The 18,586-nt window shown below is 43.1% G+C and overlaps 1 protein-coding gene across 14 annotated transcripts in view; it reads right to left on the bottom strand.

The window, feature by feature from the left end:
* Positions 1–18,586, bottom strand: part of nrxn1a (neurexin 1a) — an 87,125-nt gene that overhangs the window by 11,051 nt on the left and 57,488 nt on the right. For 10 of the 14 annotated variants that reach the window (XM_061756963.1, XM_061756967.1, XM_061756964.1 and 7 more), the window contains 10 exons: positions 17,437–17,463; positions 10,545–10,667; positions 8,843–9,224; positions 8,529–8,719; positions 7,692–7,865; positions 5,312–5,431; positions 4,253–4,434; positions 3,655–3,826; positions 1,682–1,771; positions 613–929 (listed from right to left, as the gene is read on the bottom strand). In XM_061756963.1, coding sequence (XP_061612947.1) covers positions 613–929; positions 1,682–1,771; positions 3,655–3,826; positions 4,253–4,434; positions 5,312–5,431; positions 7,692–7,865; positions 8,529–8,719; positions 8,843–9,224; positions 10,545–10,667; positions 17,437–17,463 — 1,778 coding nt within the window. Of the gene's footprint in view, positions 1–612; positions 1,248–1,681; positions 1,772–3,654; positions 3,827–4,252; positions 4,435–5,311; positions 5,432–7,691; positions 7,866–8,528; positions 8,720–8,842; positions 9,225–10,544; positions 10,668–17,436; positions 17,464–18,586 lie in introns of those variants that run through there. The other 4 variants (XM_061756970.1, XM_061756971.1, XM_061756972.1 and 1 more) reach the window with 3 other exon arrangements.

Here is an 18,586-nt window from a genome sequence, read left to right on the forward strand (position 1 = left end):
CCATTTTATAAATGTATGCCGCCATCTAGAGGTTATACAAAAGCTGTACACTTTCATTCCGATATGCCACCGCCACCTAGAGGTTATGAGAAAGGTGTACACTTTCATTCTAATATGCCACCACCATCTAGAGGTTATGAAAAATGTGTAGCCTACACTTTCGTTGCAATATGACAGGGGCAGGTATGACTGCATATATGTACAGTTGCGCTCATAAGTTTACATACCTTGGCAGAATTTGTGAAATATTTTTATTTATTTATTTATTTTTTAAATACGACTGATGACTGAACAACAACCATCATTAATTTCTTTACGGTTATGTTTTTTTTGATGATAACGCTTTTCATAAATGCTGGACAGTTTTTTGAATTTGAATCCCATTAAAATAAAATGAAATGTGTTTCGCCTGGTCCTTCATGTTTTCTTTAAAGAATTGTACCCATCTTCCAAATTCTGCCTGGGTAATCAAACATATGAGCACAACTGTATGTTTTCTCATTTACTAAATAAAAGTGGGGCTGTGAATTTCAAAATAAGAGATAAAATAAAAAAAATAAAAAAGTACGACATGTTGAAATAAAGTGCTTAACTTCAGAATCATTCTCTGACCTGCTGCGTGGCTCCTTGCTTCCTGTTGCTGGCGGTGGTGGCGGTCACGTCTCCGCCGGCGGGCGACGAGTCGGAGCGGTTGCCCCCGCCGGCGGCGGCGGCGCTGGACTGCGGCGTGATGGAGGAGGACGGCATGTCGCCCACCAGCCGGGCGCTGCCCTCCACGCGGATGTGCGGGTGGCCCTCGGCCGCCATGTTGAGGATGCGCAGGCCGTTGTAGTACAAGCCCGACAGCTGGCCCTGGAACATTCCGGCGCGTCGCTCGCCGCCGCCCACGCGCACCGTCGTCTGGCTGTTGAAGATGGTCAGCTGCCGACCTACCCGTTCGCACGCGCGCAGAAAGACGCAGGCACGCCGGGATGGAAAGCGGACACACACGCAAACACACAGTCACGCACACACAGGGAAAAAAAGTTTGAGTGTTACACAATCCGGCACCCGGCGAGCCGTGGTGAGACGATGGGAAAGGTGAAGCATGTCGGGGGGAAGCCGTGGACGAGAGAGGGAGAAGAGCCGAGAGGAAGAGGAGGACGTGGAGAGGTTGGAGACGAAGATGAGGGGCCGCCGAAGGAGACGGATGGTTGCCATGGAGATGGGCCGACAGACAGACGGATGGAGAGATGTGGAGGACAGCCCTGAGAAGCATGCACAACATCGTCAAGTGCTGTTAAAGGGACTAGAGGCTACTTGCATTGCTTACGTTTAGGACGCTTCTTTACATTTCATGAGCTTACACAATTGTCACATGGCAAGAAGAAAACATTAAAGTCCATTATTTACCTTGCTTGGTAAAAGCAGCTTTTATCAGGTTTATCAGCATTTAAATCTCTCTATCGTCCCTTTAACCTGATATTATCAGATACACACTAACAACAGGCACTACAGTTATTACACAGGTATTACACACTACTTCTGCCCAACTTTTAAAGACTTAATTATGGATTTAGAATTTTAGAATGTTAGTTGATGGTGCACAATATATGTATAGATATAGATATAGATATATATATATGTATACTCATATTGAATTGTTTTAAAGCTTTTAAGGAATTTTAATCAGGGTTTTTACCTTTGTCGAGTAGCCAATCGTCAACTACTCGACCGAGCCGATAGGGGATTCGCTGTCTGGCGATGGCCAGGCGCTCGTTATCAATGTTGCCTTTAATTTAGAGATGAGAACACAGTAGTAATTACGCACATTCCAAAAACGTGGCACAGGAGCTGGATACAAAAAGAAGAGCAATGAAAAGAAAGTAAGGGTCCGCTCACGGTTGGCGTGCGGTCAAAAGAGGTTTTTGGCGTGCTGGCTGCGGGACGGGAGCAGTGGGAGGAGCACGGACATCAAACGCGCGGGACGCAGACCGCGCCTTGAGCAGGGCGGGCCCTCGTCAGTGCGGCCGCCATATTGGATGTGTCGGATCGAACTAGGGCAAACCAAGTGCGCCTCGTTCACTCCTTCACGTACAATAAAATGTTTGGGAAACAGACGATTATAAATGTTTACTCCCATATGGAGCTCTCGGGGAAAAAAACGAACAAACTGTTCTCAGAAAAATGACCTCGCTTCACACGTTATTTTTAGTTTACCAACATTTGCGGCACGGCTCAGTTGTGCTTTTTCTCTCATCATTGGCTCCCTGCGCCACACATTGCAAGCATTTTTGTTGGGTTTTTTTTGTTGCTGTAAATTAGCCCTCAGCGTGGCTCCAAAGCAAGTGAAAACCGCTCGTGATAGTGTTCAGCATAAATTTGGTGACTCTTGAAAAAGACGGGAATAATAGCTTAACATGAGAATGGTGTTCATGTTCTAGTCTAAAACATTCGCACCACTGGAAAAGCACTATCATACGTTTTGAACACTGCGCTTAAATATAGGACGATACAAAACTATACTGACATCATGATTGAATTAAAATGAACAGAAGGCAAACAAATCTTCTATCACAATAAATGTTTGAAAACAAAGTGTCCTCAGAGATTAAATGCAAAATGTATTGCACTTAAAAGTTAAATACAACTCAACTGTACTTCAAAAAGAAGTGCCACACTGTATTCCCAAAATGTTTAAGCCACTGAAACGCGCGCAGATTAAATCAATGATTCTTTGGTTTACCACTAGAGGGAGCCCGCGTACTACTACTTGTACAGATACTACACTTCAATCACTGGTTGAGAGATTTTGTCTTGTGTATATATATTTGTTTTCCTGCTTGTATCTTTTGAGTCCTCAATAAAAAAATAAAATAAAAAAATATATTTAAAAAATCTTCACCCCTGAGATCGACCCGTGAGCGTAAAACATCTCCAAGCAGTAAACGAACGACCCCTCATTGACTTTACTCCTCCGCTTTTCCACATCCAATATGGCGGCGATATCGGCGTAGGGTTCAGCGCTCCCAGGCGGGGGGGGGGTGGGGGGGTCTGTGTATATTTGATGTCCGTGCTAAGTTGTGGGTTGCAGCGGCAGTGGCTGCGGTAGCGCTAATTGACAGGCGGAGGTGTTTCCAGTGAGCGGACTCTTACTCTCTGTTCATTGGCTTTAATCTAAAGAGACATTTCAGGGGTTAACATCTGCAAGAGCACAGGGAAATAACGTTACAGCTGCCACAGAACTGGCTTTTGTCGTTACATTGTTACATGTACAGGACACACACCTCACAACAACTAGCATTTAGCATTCGTTTTAGACGGCTACCTTAAGATTTAACACTTTAAATGGAATAGAAATGAACAAAGGGAAGAAAAAAAACAAACAACATTTTTTCCTTATTTTTTCTCACTAGTTAAACATGACATGATTTTAAACTATTTTTTTTTTAAACTCTCTCTGTCTCCCAAAAATGCACCAACTCTTATTATTTTCTTTTAATGGTGAGAAAAAACACTGGATTAAATATTACCTTTTAACACTATTTAACAGGCCTAGGGATCAAGCATAAACAGTAACACTTTTATGGTTTAAAAAGTTTCATATCAAACACAAAAGGCAAATATGCGGTCAGAATTTGTGCGCGCAGGCCTTTGCGCCCGTCCGGTGCCTACCTGAGGGGTAGCGCTCGATGACGGGCAGGTCGTCCAGCTGCAGCGTGGCGTTGCCACCGCTGCGCGTGAAGCGCACGATGTGGTACTTCCCGTCGTTGACGAACTTGGAGCTCTCGTCGATGTTGATGTCGTCCGTGCCCACGTTGAACACCACGCGGATGTTGCCCTTGTCCTGACCAAAAGACACATTGCTTACGTACTGACAGTCACACCTTGATACCGTACCGCAGCTCCGTCGCGTTTTTTGCTTTGACTGTGTTAATCGGACGCACTGGTGCCGGATGCCAATGCCTCTCTTTTCAGTTGAGTGTTTCCAAATGAAAAATGGCACCTTCGAATCAAAATGGCCGACCACCTGTGCGTTTCACGGTCTAGGTTCTTATTGATTTTTGTCCGTCCCGTCATGATGATCACGTGCGCCGGATCCCTTGCAAATCGGACGCAGTGGTGTCGGATGTGAAAATTCCTCTAATCAACATAGCTGACCACTTGTGCGTTTCTAAACTGATTTTCCGACGTCCTGTTATGATTTCATATTCATTCCACACAGTGGTGCCGGGTGCAAATATTCCCTTGCGCACAACGTTACGGGACGTACTATCTGCAGCTGCAGGTAGTCTCCCAGGCCGGACGCGCTGTCCACACGCAGCAGGACGGCGTGTTTCTGCTGCGTGCTGAAGCCCAGGGCCAACCGGTCGGCCCGGGTGCTGGGGCGCTCGTTGGGGGGCCACGTGTAGACCACCACGCCGCCGTCGCGCCCGAAGATGTACGTGGTGCCGGCTGGCGGGAAGGAAATGAAAAATCAATCAAATACAAAAGATGTGCAATTTGTTCGGGAATTGCGCCCTAATCTAAAAATGCTGGCGTTTTAAAAACAGACAGATGGGCCAGCTTATTTGCAGGTGAGGTTAAAATGACCAAAAGGTTCAAATATTGAGGTAACATATGTAAAACATACACTTTTACATATACGTTTTATATCATTTTTTATTATATTTAATATTTTAATTCACTGGAATTATTCTATTTTAATTACAGAAAATTTATTCATTGCCATGCGAATTGTGTACCATGTGGTATTATTATCATTCTTTGTAATTTCATTATGATTTAATTCATCTAATATAGAAAGAAAAATTTATTTTGTGTTTGTCTTTTTGAATTATATTTGTATTTAATTTTAAATAAGTAACAATTTTAATGTATATTTAAAAGTGTTCATTATAATAATATTTTGAAATGAGACTGGATTACAAAAAAAAAAAATCAAACGACCAATCATTTAATAATGAATTTTTTTAAAATTAGGTAACAGTATATCCTGTTTTTGTATTTTATTACTTACAATAAATATTTTTAAATGTATATTCTTTCATCCATCCATTTTCTTTACCGCTTTTATCCTCACCCGGGTCGCGGGCGTGCTTGGAGCCTATCCCAGCTATCGTCGGGCGAGAGGCGGGGTACGCCCTGGACTGGTCGCCAGCCAATCGCAGTATATTCTTCCAGTCCCAATAAATAAATTGCCCACTTATTTAATCAAATGAATAAAACATGTTCAATGTATATGTAAACTAGTATTTTATCTACAATAACTAAAATATTTGAATGAAGCAATTTGAGGAAACCCTCGAACACTCGTTGAACGCGCGCTCACCGTCGTTGCACAGCGGTCCGGCGTACGAGGTCATGCTGCAGTCGCAGGTGAAGCCCTCCCACTGCTGCAGGCAGACGCCCTGGTTGGAGCACGAGTCCTCCTGGCACGTGGTGCTGGGACCTGCACGGAAGCAACGCACGCGTCATTTCATCCGGAGGCTGCGGCCGTTACGCACGGCGCATCCGTACAGTCGGGTGTCGTTCAGGTCAGTGACTGGAGTGGTCGTACCAAATCACGGAGCGGTTGGCGTCAAAACAAAGTCAACCAAACTGGATGTGACGAGTCTGTCGGGGCGTACTCACACTAGGCCGTTCCGACGCCATCGCCGGCGGTTTACTTCCATTGCGTACTTCGCAACTGCTGACAGCAGCGATCGCGTTACAGAAATTGCATGAGCGTCAACCTTCTTTTGATTCTGTCGAGTTGTTCATTTTTGTTCTTTTGTGAAAGGTGGCGAGAGGAGCAAATCTGTTACAGACCCCAGAAAGTGAATTCCGAGATTTGTTTCCAAATGCATCGCGCAAGTTTGAAGATAAATTGTTGTAAACGTGCAAAATGACTGAAAACGATGCGGTACTCAACTGTGGAGATACAGAGTTAAACTGTTCAGTTTTCCAGAATTGTTTCGGCTGTGGCTATATAACGACTTGGCCGTCCGCGTCCGCCATACAACAACTTGAGCGCCTCAACTAGCAGGCAATGCCTCCACCCCTTAAATACATCTTCTTTATTTGGACTCCGTGGATTATTTCGAACGCATCAGAGCGAAACATTGCCGACTTTCGGACGGCCTGGTGTCAGACAGTACGCCCCAAAGAGTCCAAAACGGCGAGCATGCGGGTGGTGAGTCCGGATGAAGCCGGCAGGAGGAGTTAAACATAAACATTTATGTTTAAAGGCCCTCGCGGTCTTCTGGCTCGCCGTTCTCGTCCTGCTCATGCCGGCGGCCGCAGCTCGCTTCCCGTCCGTCGCGAACCACAGGGGACGGGGGGTGCGAAAGGACGGGGGCGGGGGGAGGGGTAAAGAAGACGGCGCAGCGGAGCTGCGGTCATCCGGGGATGAGCCGCGAGCGACCGCGGCGGCGGCGCGTCACGACCGCGACGGGGCTCACGAGAGGACGGGTCGCGTCGGACTTCTTCGACTCCGGATCGCTGGGATCCGCACAAGACTGCACAACACGGACGGGAGGGGGACGGACTTGGGACGCCGGCGGGCGTACATGCCGGGGGGGCAAAACTTTGGGCTCAAGGGCCACAGCTGAGGTTTGAAACCAACACATCGGCCACGTCGCGCCTACATGAGGGTTCAATCAAAGAAGAAACCAAAAAAGGTCCAATTTGGTCTTCGTCGCCTCGATAGTTCATTAAGACAAAAAAAAAAATCCAATCTCATTTCAAATTGGATCAATAGTTCACCAAGTATTTATCAAAACTAACAGAAATGTAAACACAGTACTTCGACAAAATCAAGAAATGGTAAATGGGCCAAAAGGAGGTGTACACGTTTGAAATTTCATTTCATCAAGTTGAATCCTTTTGAGTCAAGTGGATTTTAAAGCATTAGTAGACGGGCGACGGAGGAAGGAAGGGAGGATGCAAAATAAAAAGTGGGTCTGACTGAAGGGAGGAAGGCAGAAAAGAAGGGAGGAAGGAAGGAAACAAAGGAAGGCAGAAAAGAAGGAAAGTTCCCTCTTTCAGGCAGCAAAGTAGGTTCAAAAGAAGAAAGGAAGGATGGAAAGATCCATTAATAATAAACAGCTGTAATGTAAGGAAGCAAGGGAGGGAAGGAAGGATTGAAGGATGAAAGAAAGGAAGGAAGGAAAAGACGCGGAGAAAAAAAGGGCAAGGAAGGCAGGACGGAAGGCTTCAAAGAAGGAAGGATGGAAGTAAGGATGCAAGAATAAAAAAGGAAGGATGGAATGACAATTGAAAAGAGGAAAATGTGATCAAATGAAAACGTATACAACTACTTTTGGCCGACGCTGTACATGTAAACAAACGGCTTTCATTTACGGTTTTATTTCCGATAAATCAATGAATCGTTACTGATATGAGTAAAAGCTAAACGAATGCCTAATTATGACAGGGCGCGGTCCGTCTGTGTCCCGCGTGCCACCCTTTGCCCGCCCCTGGCATCTACAGCGCGCCCACACAAATCCATATACCTTGCAAGTCAGCTTTCATCAATGAAACTTTTGCGGGCCGAACAAAAACAAAACAAAAAGCAAAACAGGTTCGATGGTTAGTCGATGCACACAGATGCCACAACGTTCCATCTGGGTTAATGGGTTCACGTTTTCCAAACGGAGAACGATTCGAATGGAGGAAGAAAAAAAGGACGACGGGAGCCCCGCCCCCCTCGGCGGCGGCGGCCGGCTCACCTTCGCAGCCCCGCTCCACCTGCCCCATGGTGGCCAGGGCGTCCGCCAGCAGGTCGGGCAGCCGGCCGTTCAGGTCCACGGTGGCCAGGCAGCCCTGGAAGCCCTCGCGCGAGTGCACCAGCTTGGGGAGGTCTCGGTACATCTCTTTGGACACGCCCCCGATGTACAGGTCACCTGTGGCGGGAAACACACGGCCGATCAGGCGGGGATCGGCGGCTTTGTGGACCGATCGGCGTCGCTGCGGTGACTCATTCGCATTGATCTGGAAGATTTTCACATTGACGATCAGATAGCGAAAAGGTGCAAACACGAGACGCGAAAATGGCAACGAGGCGTTCGTCAATTGTCATTTTTGACAACCAGCCCCGAATTGTGGCCCTGTTAGAATATGAACAATTGCAACCCCAAAACCCTTTTTTTGTCCTCTCAGAAAACGATTCATATAGCAGCTCACTGAGGGCCGTGAGGACCCAGCTCCTCCATGTATATCCTTATTATACCGCCCCCTGGTGGCCGAGGTGGGCTGACCGGAAGAAGCAGCACAATGTCTATTGCATTGAAGCAAAACATTTGGCAAGAACGTGTCGAAATCTTCACATGCCATTCAATAGTGTCATAAATGTATGTCTTTATCAAGTAAAATGTTATAAGGTACTATTTTTCATAAAATTAAAATCACTGATAGACACTTTTTTTGTGTCTATCAGTGAAACTCATTTTTTAACTTTCCAGGGGTTCGCTACCGTGTCAGTTTTGGGAAGAATAATCATAAACAGCGAATCTAATATATATAACAACATTTCACAGATGTGATTGAGCTGCTAAAAGGTGGCGAACCCTTCAAGTCGAGGTTCTTGGCGCCCATGGTGGTCTGCGTGGTGACTTTGGTGTCGATCTTGACCGTGTGGAGGTTGTTGGTGTCTCGGGAGATGTGCACGTTGTGCCAGTGGTTGTCGTTGAGGGGGCTGTTGGAGTTGCCCTTGATCAGGTGGGCCCCGTTGCCCAGGTCGGAAATGTAGTGAAGGTATCTGGAGGACCGTAAGGGAAGCCCCAAAAAAAAAAAAAAGAAAAAAAGTCACCCGTCGCGTTGTGCCACCTGGAAAGTACTCCGGCGCCTATTGCTTAAAATCATTCTGAAAAGGTTAGCTCACCCTTTAACCAGCTCCACCACGATGAAGTCGTTGCCGTCGCCGCGGTTGAAGAGGACCAACCCGTCGGGCGAGGTGGTCTTGAACTGCATGAAGAGGTGCATGGAGTAGTAGGCCTGCAGCGTGGGCAGCGTGACGAAGCTGGAGCGCGACCGGAAGGTGACCGGGTCGGCGACGATGCTCTTGTAGCCGATGACGGCGTTGAGTTCGCAGTAGTCGATGTCGCCGTTCTTGCACAGGTCGATGTAGGGCATGCCGTTGAGCGCCAGGCCCTGCAGGTGCCCGATGAAATTGGACGGCACGGCCGGCATGAAGCGCTTCTCCGTCACGATGCCCGTCTCCACGTTGTGGAACTCCAGCTGCGTGTGGTCGCCCGCCATTTGACCTGGTGGTGCCCAAAGTCACGCGTGAGATCTTTTCCGTAGCTTAATGCTAACACATAATGGGGAAACACCATAGACGGGCTAACACGTTAAGCAACGGATATTTGAACACAGATGGTGGAGGTTCACGTCAATTCTCTTCATGCCCTGCAAAGAACATCTAATATTACTACTGCTTATGGAGGAGCTGAATACAGTATATCAGTATGGATGTATTATACTGCCCCCTGGGGGCCAAAGCTTGCACACCAGAAGGAGCAGCACAATGTTCATTGAATTCAAGCAAAAATTGTTTCTTTCTTGACGTTCTATTGATATCATAACTGTATGTTTTGATCAATTTTAATATTATAGAGCACAATCTTTCTCATTCAAATTTTTTTTTTTTTTTTTTTTGCGGGGAGACTCACCCGGATTGATTCCGTTCATTTGAATGGGGAAAGATGATTTGAAAGACAAGCGTGGTCTCGGGACCAACTGAACTTGTATCTCAAGGCAGCACTGTACTTGTCAAATCAGGAATCATTTGAATCAAAATCAAGTTGAGGCTTTCATAAGTTTTAGCTAAGCAAGTCCAAAAAGTCCCAAAATTGGCGACTCGTGTCAAGTCACGTGACTCGAGCCCCCCACCTCTGCTCGCTCGCTCGATTCATCAAAGCAACTTGACGGACACGTTCGGCAACCGATGGCGAAGGACATACATGGTTAGCCTAATTGCATAATTGTTTTGTTTTTTTTGAACCTCCAATGGGAACATGACTAACAAATACTTGCTAAAAATGGTGTTTTTCCTGACGTTTGTGTTTCATTCAGGTCATGATAAAGCGCAAAGGTTAAATCAGGGCAACTGCCGTTTTTTTGTTGAATTTGTTATGGTTTTTCTTGTTTTCCGAAAAGGTTCCAAAATGATTTAGGATATTATGCAATTAGGCTAACGATTTTCATCAGACAGCACAAAGAAATTATTGCTCTCATCAATCATAGAGTCACCCCCCACATATTCGGTTCTGTATTCGCAAATTTGCCGATTCTTGGATTTGTTTCCTCTTGTCATTTGTTTGTGCTCAGGCCAAAGCCATGTCTCGTCTAAAAATAGCACTTTGGCGCCATCTGGTGGCATCTTGGTGCCAAGCGCCTACGTTGAACTTTCGTCAGGCCATAGCCTTGTCGAATTGAAAAAGTGCTGTACCGCCATCTTGTGGCAACTTAGGCCATTACAAACCATTTTGTGAGAGCATCAATTACGTAGATTCACTGGTTCAACTGTACATCCGAGCATTGTGCAAATGGTGTCATTTGATTGGTCGGTCGAGTGCGGTTACCTTCGACGGGCTGCAGGTCGTCCACGGTGAGCTTGAGGCCCTTGCCGCGCCGGACCACCCGCACCGTGTGCCACTCATTATCATTGAGACCCGAGCCCGCAAAGATGGTCTCTGGGCCTTTACCTACACATAGCCCAGAGCACCGTTATTACACGTATGCACACAGGGGGGCGCCGCAGAGACAAGACAACGATGCAAAACAACAACAAAAAAAAGGAGAGAGAGAGAGAGAGAGAGAGAGAAGAGGTCAAAGAAGGCAGGCAGGTTGGACGGATGAAGGTGAGGAAATGAAAATAGAGATGCAATCTCAAGCTCACAAATGTATTTTGGCCTCATTCTCTCTTGAACGCCACGTCCACAGCAGTACTCCACAAAACCTTATGGTGGTGCTAGTGAGGCCAAGTACTTCTGTGCCAAAATGTCAGTTTTGCAGATATTTCTTCTTCATATGACATTATTTTCATAAATTAGGCCTTGATTCTCAAAAAATCATTCTCTTGTAAATTACAACTTCATTTTTCTGAAATTCTCGTTTTTTTTTAATATTACAACTTGTCATAAAACTTATAAAATAACATCACGTTCATTCAATTCTGACTATTCTTTGAAAAAATTATTGTATCCTTTGTAATGTAAAATTGCGTCTCTATGTTTTAATATTTACATTTGCAATGAGTCAAAATTTATATTTTTTATAAGAATATTGTTACATTGTGAGAAATTGTCAGAATATTACAAGAATAAAATTGCTAATTTTATGAGAATTAGAAATTAGAAATGTTTTGAATGATAAGTTACTAAATTTATGAGCGATATTTTTTTATATTTTATCTTTAATCTCATAACATTTTATCTTTAATCTCATAAAATTACATTTTATAATAAAGAATACAGTTGTAATAAATGGAAACAAAAAAATTTAAGTCATCATTTTATGAGTAATCCTTAAAAAAATAGCAATTTGGGGAATAAAGGTGACATTTTTGAGAGAGGAAAAGTTGAGAAATTTATGACTAAGGCCTTGTAATATTACATCCTTAGTCTTGTGATTTTTTATCACATTATCTACAAAAAGTCTTTAAGAAGTTGATTTTGTTACAAAATATACTTGTGAATACAAGAAAGCAAAATTGCATTTGGAGTGAGCAGTAGAGAAAATGGATGACGGATGGATACGAAAAAAGCCCGCATCGTACGCGAAACAGTTGTAATATAAATTAAAAAATGGCAATTTTTACAAGACTAAAGAGATTTTTTTTTTTAACGTGAAAAAAACCTCCCGCAACTTTCCGAGAAATAGTTGTACATTTAGAAGCAAAACCTTGTGATTTTGGAGCACATACAGCATACCTCAACGTCTCCATTTCTCGCGTAGTACTTCAACAAAGCACACGGTGGCACTAGACACAAACGCACGCACACGCAGCATCGAACGCGGATCTCTCCTTGGTGCTCATCTGACGCCCTCCGCCCCATCGTCCGCCAAAGCCTGACGGCGGCGCGCGCGCCCACCTCAAAAACGCGCATCCGCCCCTCGCCCCTCGCAAGCCTTGTTGGTTGCCGTGAGTCCGCTGATGCTGACCCATCGGTGGAAATGACAGGCGAGCCGGGCGAGAAGTGAACTGACCCCGACACATTTGGCTGCGGAAAATGTCACAAATCAAACACACACATGTACACACAGTAGTGCGGATGCACTAATATCACTTTTTTCCCAGACCAAGTACTCACTAATACCGAGTACTGATACTGATAATGCCATTATTTTAACAAAATATTGTTCAAAAACGCAAACTTTTATTTTTTTTTTTATAGTGGAATAAATGTCTCTCTCTATGTGAATATAATTATTATTATGACTATAATTTATTGGGTTATGTTTCATGTTTGATATAGGTACGTGACAGACTGGTATCGGGTCTTGAAGTATCGGAGTGTTTTTACGAGTACGAGAACATACGAAGAGTATCGGCATCGGCATCGGCATCGCTATCGGTATTGGTGCGTCCCTACATAAAAGCAGAGGATAACGTAAAGAGGCAAAAGAAAAGAAAAAGGCCATTTTATGAGAAGAAATACATTTTGAATTTTACGGGAAATAGTTGCAATATTACCCAAAAAAAGGACATTTTTATGAAAACAAAGGCGTAATTTTACGGTAATAAATTTATGTCATGAGAAAAAAAAACGGCCAATTTTTTATAAGAATAAAGTCGGAACAACCCGCAAATTTCATATGAATAGATTTGGAGTTTTACTAGAAATAGTTGCAATATTGCAAGAAAAAAAATGGCAATTTATATGAAGATAAAGGCGTCATTTTACTGTAATAAAGTTATGTCATGAGAAAAAACTGCCAATTTTTATAAGAATAAAGACATAAAAACCCACAAATTTCATATGAATACATTGGGAATTTTACTAGAAATAGTTACAATATTACACAAAAACGTCAATTTTTTTTATAAGAATGAATTCATAATGTGCACATTTTATATGCATTCATTTGACAGTTTTACTTGAAATGCTTGTAACGTTACGAGACAAAAATGGCTATTTTTATGAGCATAAAGATTTAATTTTATGAGAATATAGTTATATCACAAGAAGAAATTGCCAACTTTTATCAAAATAAAAAACATTTTGAGGGGGGAAAAAGCAAATTTTATGAGGAAAAAAATGTATTTACATGAGAATGTAGTTACATCACACAAAATGTTTTAAAAAAAAAAATCTAAATAAAGTTAAAATTGTATCAGAAATAGCTGTAATATGAGGGGGGGGGGGGGGGAAAGGCTAATTTTCTGAGGAAAAAAGATAAATTTCACAACAATAAAAATCTAATAACAGCAAAAAGGCAATTTTTATGAGAACAAAGTTGAACTGTTTTTAATGAGGGAAAAAGTTAATACATTCACGAGCGAATTCTTGCATTATGTATTTACTCTCATAAAATGGCACTTTTATGAGTCGAAAAGTTGCAAATAAAGAGGTTTTTCGTCACAACTTCTCACACGTTGGTAATTATACAAAAGAATTCATTTAAAACCTTGACTTGTCGTCAGTAAAATGGGAGAGGCGGTGGGAAAAGAATCGCAGTATCACACACACGCGCAATCAATCAATCAATCAATCAATCATGCAGGCTGCGAGCGAAGGCGCGAAACACGGAAACACAATTAGCGAGATCGTGTCGGGCACTTCCACCCGCTGCAAAGAGTGTTATGTTGTGTAGCGTTGTGTAGCGTTGTGTAGCGTGTGTAGCGTGCTCCGTGAGGAGCCTCAGCTGCGCTGCGGGCATGAGCATCTCATCCTGTTAGCATGGATCACTGCGCGGCACCGCGAGAGCCACACAGGCCGTCAATACCGCACCAACGTATGTACGAGGGGGCATGTGTGTGCTTTTTTTTTTTTTTTTTCCCCCTTCTTAGCATTGCATTGCAAAAAGGAACAAAAAAAAAAAAAAAAGATGGAGGCCGACCGCTGTGAGGGCGATGCAGTGATGTGTGTCAACCTGGGACGCACACACAGTCATGTAGAATTATACCTTTCTTCTCATAATATTACAGCTTCATCCTCAGGAAATAACAACTTTCTTATTCTTATAAAAAAAAAAAAAAAAAAAAAAAAAAAAAAGCTCTTTCACATGACATAATATTGCAATTTTATTCTGGTAAACTACGCCCTTCATTCTGATGAAAATGCAATCATCAGCATTTTTTTTTTTTTTTTGCTAAATTCTGATTTTCTTTCTTGTCATATAACTTCACTATTGTCAAATTATGACTTTATTCTCATAAAAGTTAAAAAACATGATTATTAAAAACAATTCTTCTTATTATTCACAAGCGAAATAATACTTTTCAAGAGTGACACCGTGGTTTTGTCCGGCCATCGTCCAGAAGTGTTGATAAGAAATATGGAACGATTTAAATGAAAGAATATATGACCGGCCTTCAGAGCGCCTCAGAGTGTTGCGTTTAGGTGCATGTGGGGATTTCCACATTCAACTCTGTGGCGCGCTGATGCCTTTGATTTGACTGCTGAGTGGGCCATTTGGCTTGCGCCCCCTCACTGTTCAATACATTTTTAATCCCGGCTGAATATCAGATGTATAATTTATTGTATGCATACAGCAGAAAAAGTGGCAGAAATGTTCTCTTCAGACCAGCGAGTCTAAAACCGACCGCTAGACATAAAAATAATGTGGAAAAAAATTATAGTTTTTATAATATTACAACTTTTCTTGTAAATGTACATCTTTACACCTATAAAAATTCAGATTTTTTTTTCATTAAACTGAGGCTTCATGTCCATAATTATTTCCCGCCCCCCTTGTAATCTACTAAATATTCTTGGAATAAAATCATCATAATGTAACTGTATTTTTCTTCATAATATTACAACTTCATTTGTAAATCATAACTTCCATCCATCCATTTTCTGTACCGCTTTCTCCTCACGAGGGTCGCCGGGCGTGCTGGAGCCTATCCCAGCCATCTTCGGGCCAAAGGCGGGGTACACCCTGAACTGGTCGCCAGCCAATCGCAGGGCACATAAAACAAACAACCATTCGCGCTCACATTCACACCTACGGGCAATTTAGAGTCTTCAATCAACCTACCGCGCCTATTTTTGGGATGTGGGAGGAAACATGCAAACTTCACACAGGCTTGGCCGGGATTCGAAGCCCGGTCGCCAGAACTGTGAGGCAGATATGCTAACCAGTCGTCCACCGTGCCAAATCATAACTTGACTTGTAAAATTATCCCTTTATTTTCATAAAATGTATTTTTTTTTTCCGCCACGGCCCCGTCAGCGCCTCTGTCTCTGTACACGTTTTTGTGTGACGTGAAGACTATTTTCGCGAGCGCGGCCGTCTTGGAGAATCGAGTTGGCCCAGGGTTGCGCTGATGAATCGTGAACAGTGCAATAACAGACTGCTCCCAATATGTCTAAATTGGAATTAAACCTTGAGTTACAAATTCACAAAAACAAAGTTAGCCCACTCTCGTTTTCAGTTGCCTAATTAACATTCATTGCCATTGACGGATTTAGAAGTCAAATATCAATGTTAAGGCAGTGAATGAATTCACTTTTTTTTTTTTTTTTTTTTTACATTTCCATCTGGTGGTATGTCGTGAAATTTTTCAAAAGTAAAATATGTGCCTTGGCTCAATAAAGGTCGGGAAACACTGACTTATTGTATGCGCACAAAGTGTCCGATGTGTTCATTGAACACCGGTGAGTCTAAAATTGGCCGTCACAGATTGGATGCGCGGCTGTGCGGCTGGCTGGTGGCGTTTCTATGGCAACTGCAGTCGTCCATTTCACCGCCTCCTCGCAGTCATGGAGCATTCGTCTCCCTCTTTCTCTCCCTCTCTCATCCGCTTTCTTTCTCGCTCTGCGGTCGTGACAGACAGAAACGCCACGCCAGGGAATTCAATTTCATCTGGGATTCGACTGCGCTCGCAGCAGCGTGACGGCAAAGTCGCAAGAAGCACACACACGGTGACACACACACGCGGTATATGAAGCCGTACCCAAACCTCCCTCATGTGCCGGCAAACAGAAAAAAAGTCTCTGGGGCGTGGGGGTGCCGCAGATATTTTGTATTCATTTGCTTGCCGTGCTAGCACGTTAGCTCGTTAGCTCACATTTCATTTGGTCGCGCCATATTGGTGCTAAAATGGCCGAACAGGACACACACGCATACCAGCACACTCTCGCTCACACACTCACGCATGGGGGGGAAGGGGGAAGGGGGGGGGGGGGCTGCTGCTTGTTAAAGTTTCAAATCAAATAACATGTACTAGAGCTTTGAAAAAAAAAAATACTACGGGAATTGAGTAAAAATAATAAAATAAATAAAAAATATATATATTTTTTAAAAAGTGAAAAAAATTACACGTCACGAAAACGGTCATAATTTGACCAGTAAGCAAGTTTGTTATGAGAATAATTAAGTAGTAATTTTACGGCATTATTACAACAAAATATTTTTTTTTCTCAAAAAATTACAAAAAAATTATTATTATTATTCTTTTTTTTTTTTAAACAGAATTTTTTTTTTTTTTAGATTTTAAGGGAAAACAATATGTAATTCTGCCAGGAAAAAAAGTCATCAAAGTCGAGAGGAAAAAAGTAATTAGGGCTGGCCTTAAAATCAAATCATTCATCCATTCCTCTTCCGTACCACTTATCGTTTCATAAAAATCAGATTTTAACCAAGTTAGGAGAATAGTTAAGTTGTAATGTTACAACATTTCTATGACAAAATTAGAGGTCAACTTTCTTCTCATAGTTACAAAAAAGTATTTGAACAGACACAAAAATGTGTTTACCAGGAAAAAGGCCCATCGATAAAGTTGTGAAAAAAACTAACAATTAAGGCTAGCGTTAAAATAACTTTTCCATAAAAATATTATTCCCTATTTCAATTTTGCTTTGTTTAAAGAATAAGCGTTAATCAAAACAAAAAAAGTTGTGCATTTTTTTTTTTCCCTTCTGGGATTTGCTTTAGTTCTCCTGGTACCAAAGAAACCTTTGAATCTATTTTAGGCACATAAAGACTAACAAGCATTCACACTCACATTCGGTCAGAACAGGATTCAAACCCCCACCCTCAGAAGTGTGAGGCGGATGTCCCACCCAATCAATCACTATGCTGCCGAAAGATAAAAAAACAAAACTAAAGTTGACATTTCCATAGAAAAAAGCTGGGGGAAAAAAAAGTACATTTACAAACAAAAACCTTGACACGCACACACACAGAAAGAGGTGTTGAATCACAGATTGCGATCAGATGAGTGAAAACGCACATTAGGAGGAAGAACTGAAAGAGGAAGAGGAGAAGGAGGAGTTACGCTAGGTGAGATGGGCGATCACTTACTGGCGGTACAGTTTATCCTGATACAGTCTGGAGGGAGAGCAGAGCAGAGGGTTAAAATGCCGCACCGGCGCAGGCGGCCTCCACGTTCCGGGGACGCGCACGTCGACACACCCCGAGGGCCTTCCGACTCTCGGGCTCGGGCGACAGCGAACGCATCGCGCCCTCCTTGTCGCCGCCCGGGCCCCAGTCGTACAACAAATTGACTAACTGATTGATTTTTTTTTTTTGTGTGCCTTTTTGATGGCGGATGTGTCACGTGGCGTCAACCGCAGAGAAGACGTGGCTGCAGACAACCAGAGACCCGCACGTGCGCCCCGTGTCGTGCTGAGAGGGGTACACACATACCCGCAATCCTTTTCCATCCCTTGCTATCATAATCAGCGAAAGCACGATTATCCTGTGGTGTGGGGTCTGATCAGTCATTTCCCCACACCAATTTACTCAGAAAAACTAAACAATCATAAATGATAAACCCGTTCAACATTTACGATCAGAAATCCTTATTTTCATAGCAATTTAATGAAGCAGATGTCTCTAAAAGATTATCCTGAGTGATTATTCAGGTCTTGGGTGTGTTAAGGGGAATTTCTCCTCGTAAATGTTAGACCTGTTCAATATTTATGATCACGAATCCTTACTTGTGTGGTCAACACCATAATTTAGTAAAGCAGTCAAGACCCAATTATTGGTTGTCTTTGAACGATTATCCTGTGGTGTGGCATGTGTGAAGAATAATTTTCGCGGCCATCATTCGTAGATGTTGCACCTGTTCAATATTTACGATTGAACCTCCTTACATGAGTGGTCAACGCGGAAGTCTAGTAAAGCGGGCTACACCCGTACTGAACAGACAATCAGGCTAGATTTCAGCATTTTCCCTCCCTTTCCATTAAAGTTAGCAAAGGCCCGATTATCGGATGACTCTAAAAGATTATCCTGAGTGATTATACTGTGGTGTGTACGTATTAAGAGTGGTTGTTCCTCCACGATCTAATCAGAAAACCTAACTACTGAAAAAGTTAGACCAATATTTCAATATTGGCGATCACAAATCTTTTTGCGTACGGTTGACGTCGACTTGGGCCGACCCACGGGCTCTGCGATTGGGACGCGAAACGGAAGGCTAGCCAATCACAAAGCTTGCCGATCA

Source organism: Phyllopteryx taeniolatus, chromosome 19, assembly GCF_024500385.1.
Source record: "Phyllopteryx taeniolatus isolate TA_2022b chromosome 19, UOR_Ptae_1.2, whole genome shotgun sequence".
Classification (NCBI taxonomy): domain Eukaryota; kingdom Metazoa; phylum Chordata; class Actinopteri; order Syngnathiformes; family Syngnathidae; genus Phyllopteryx; species Phyllopteryx taeniolatus.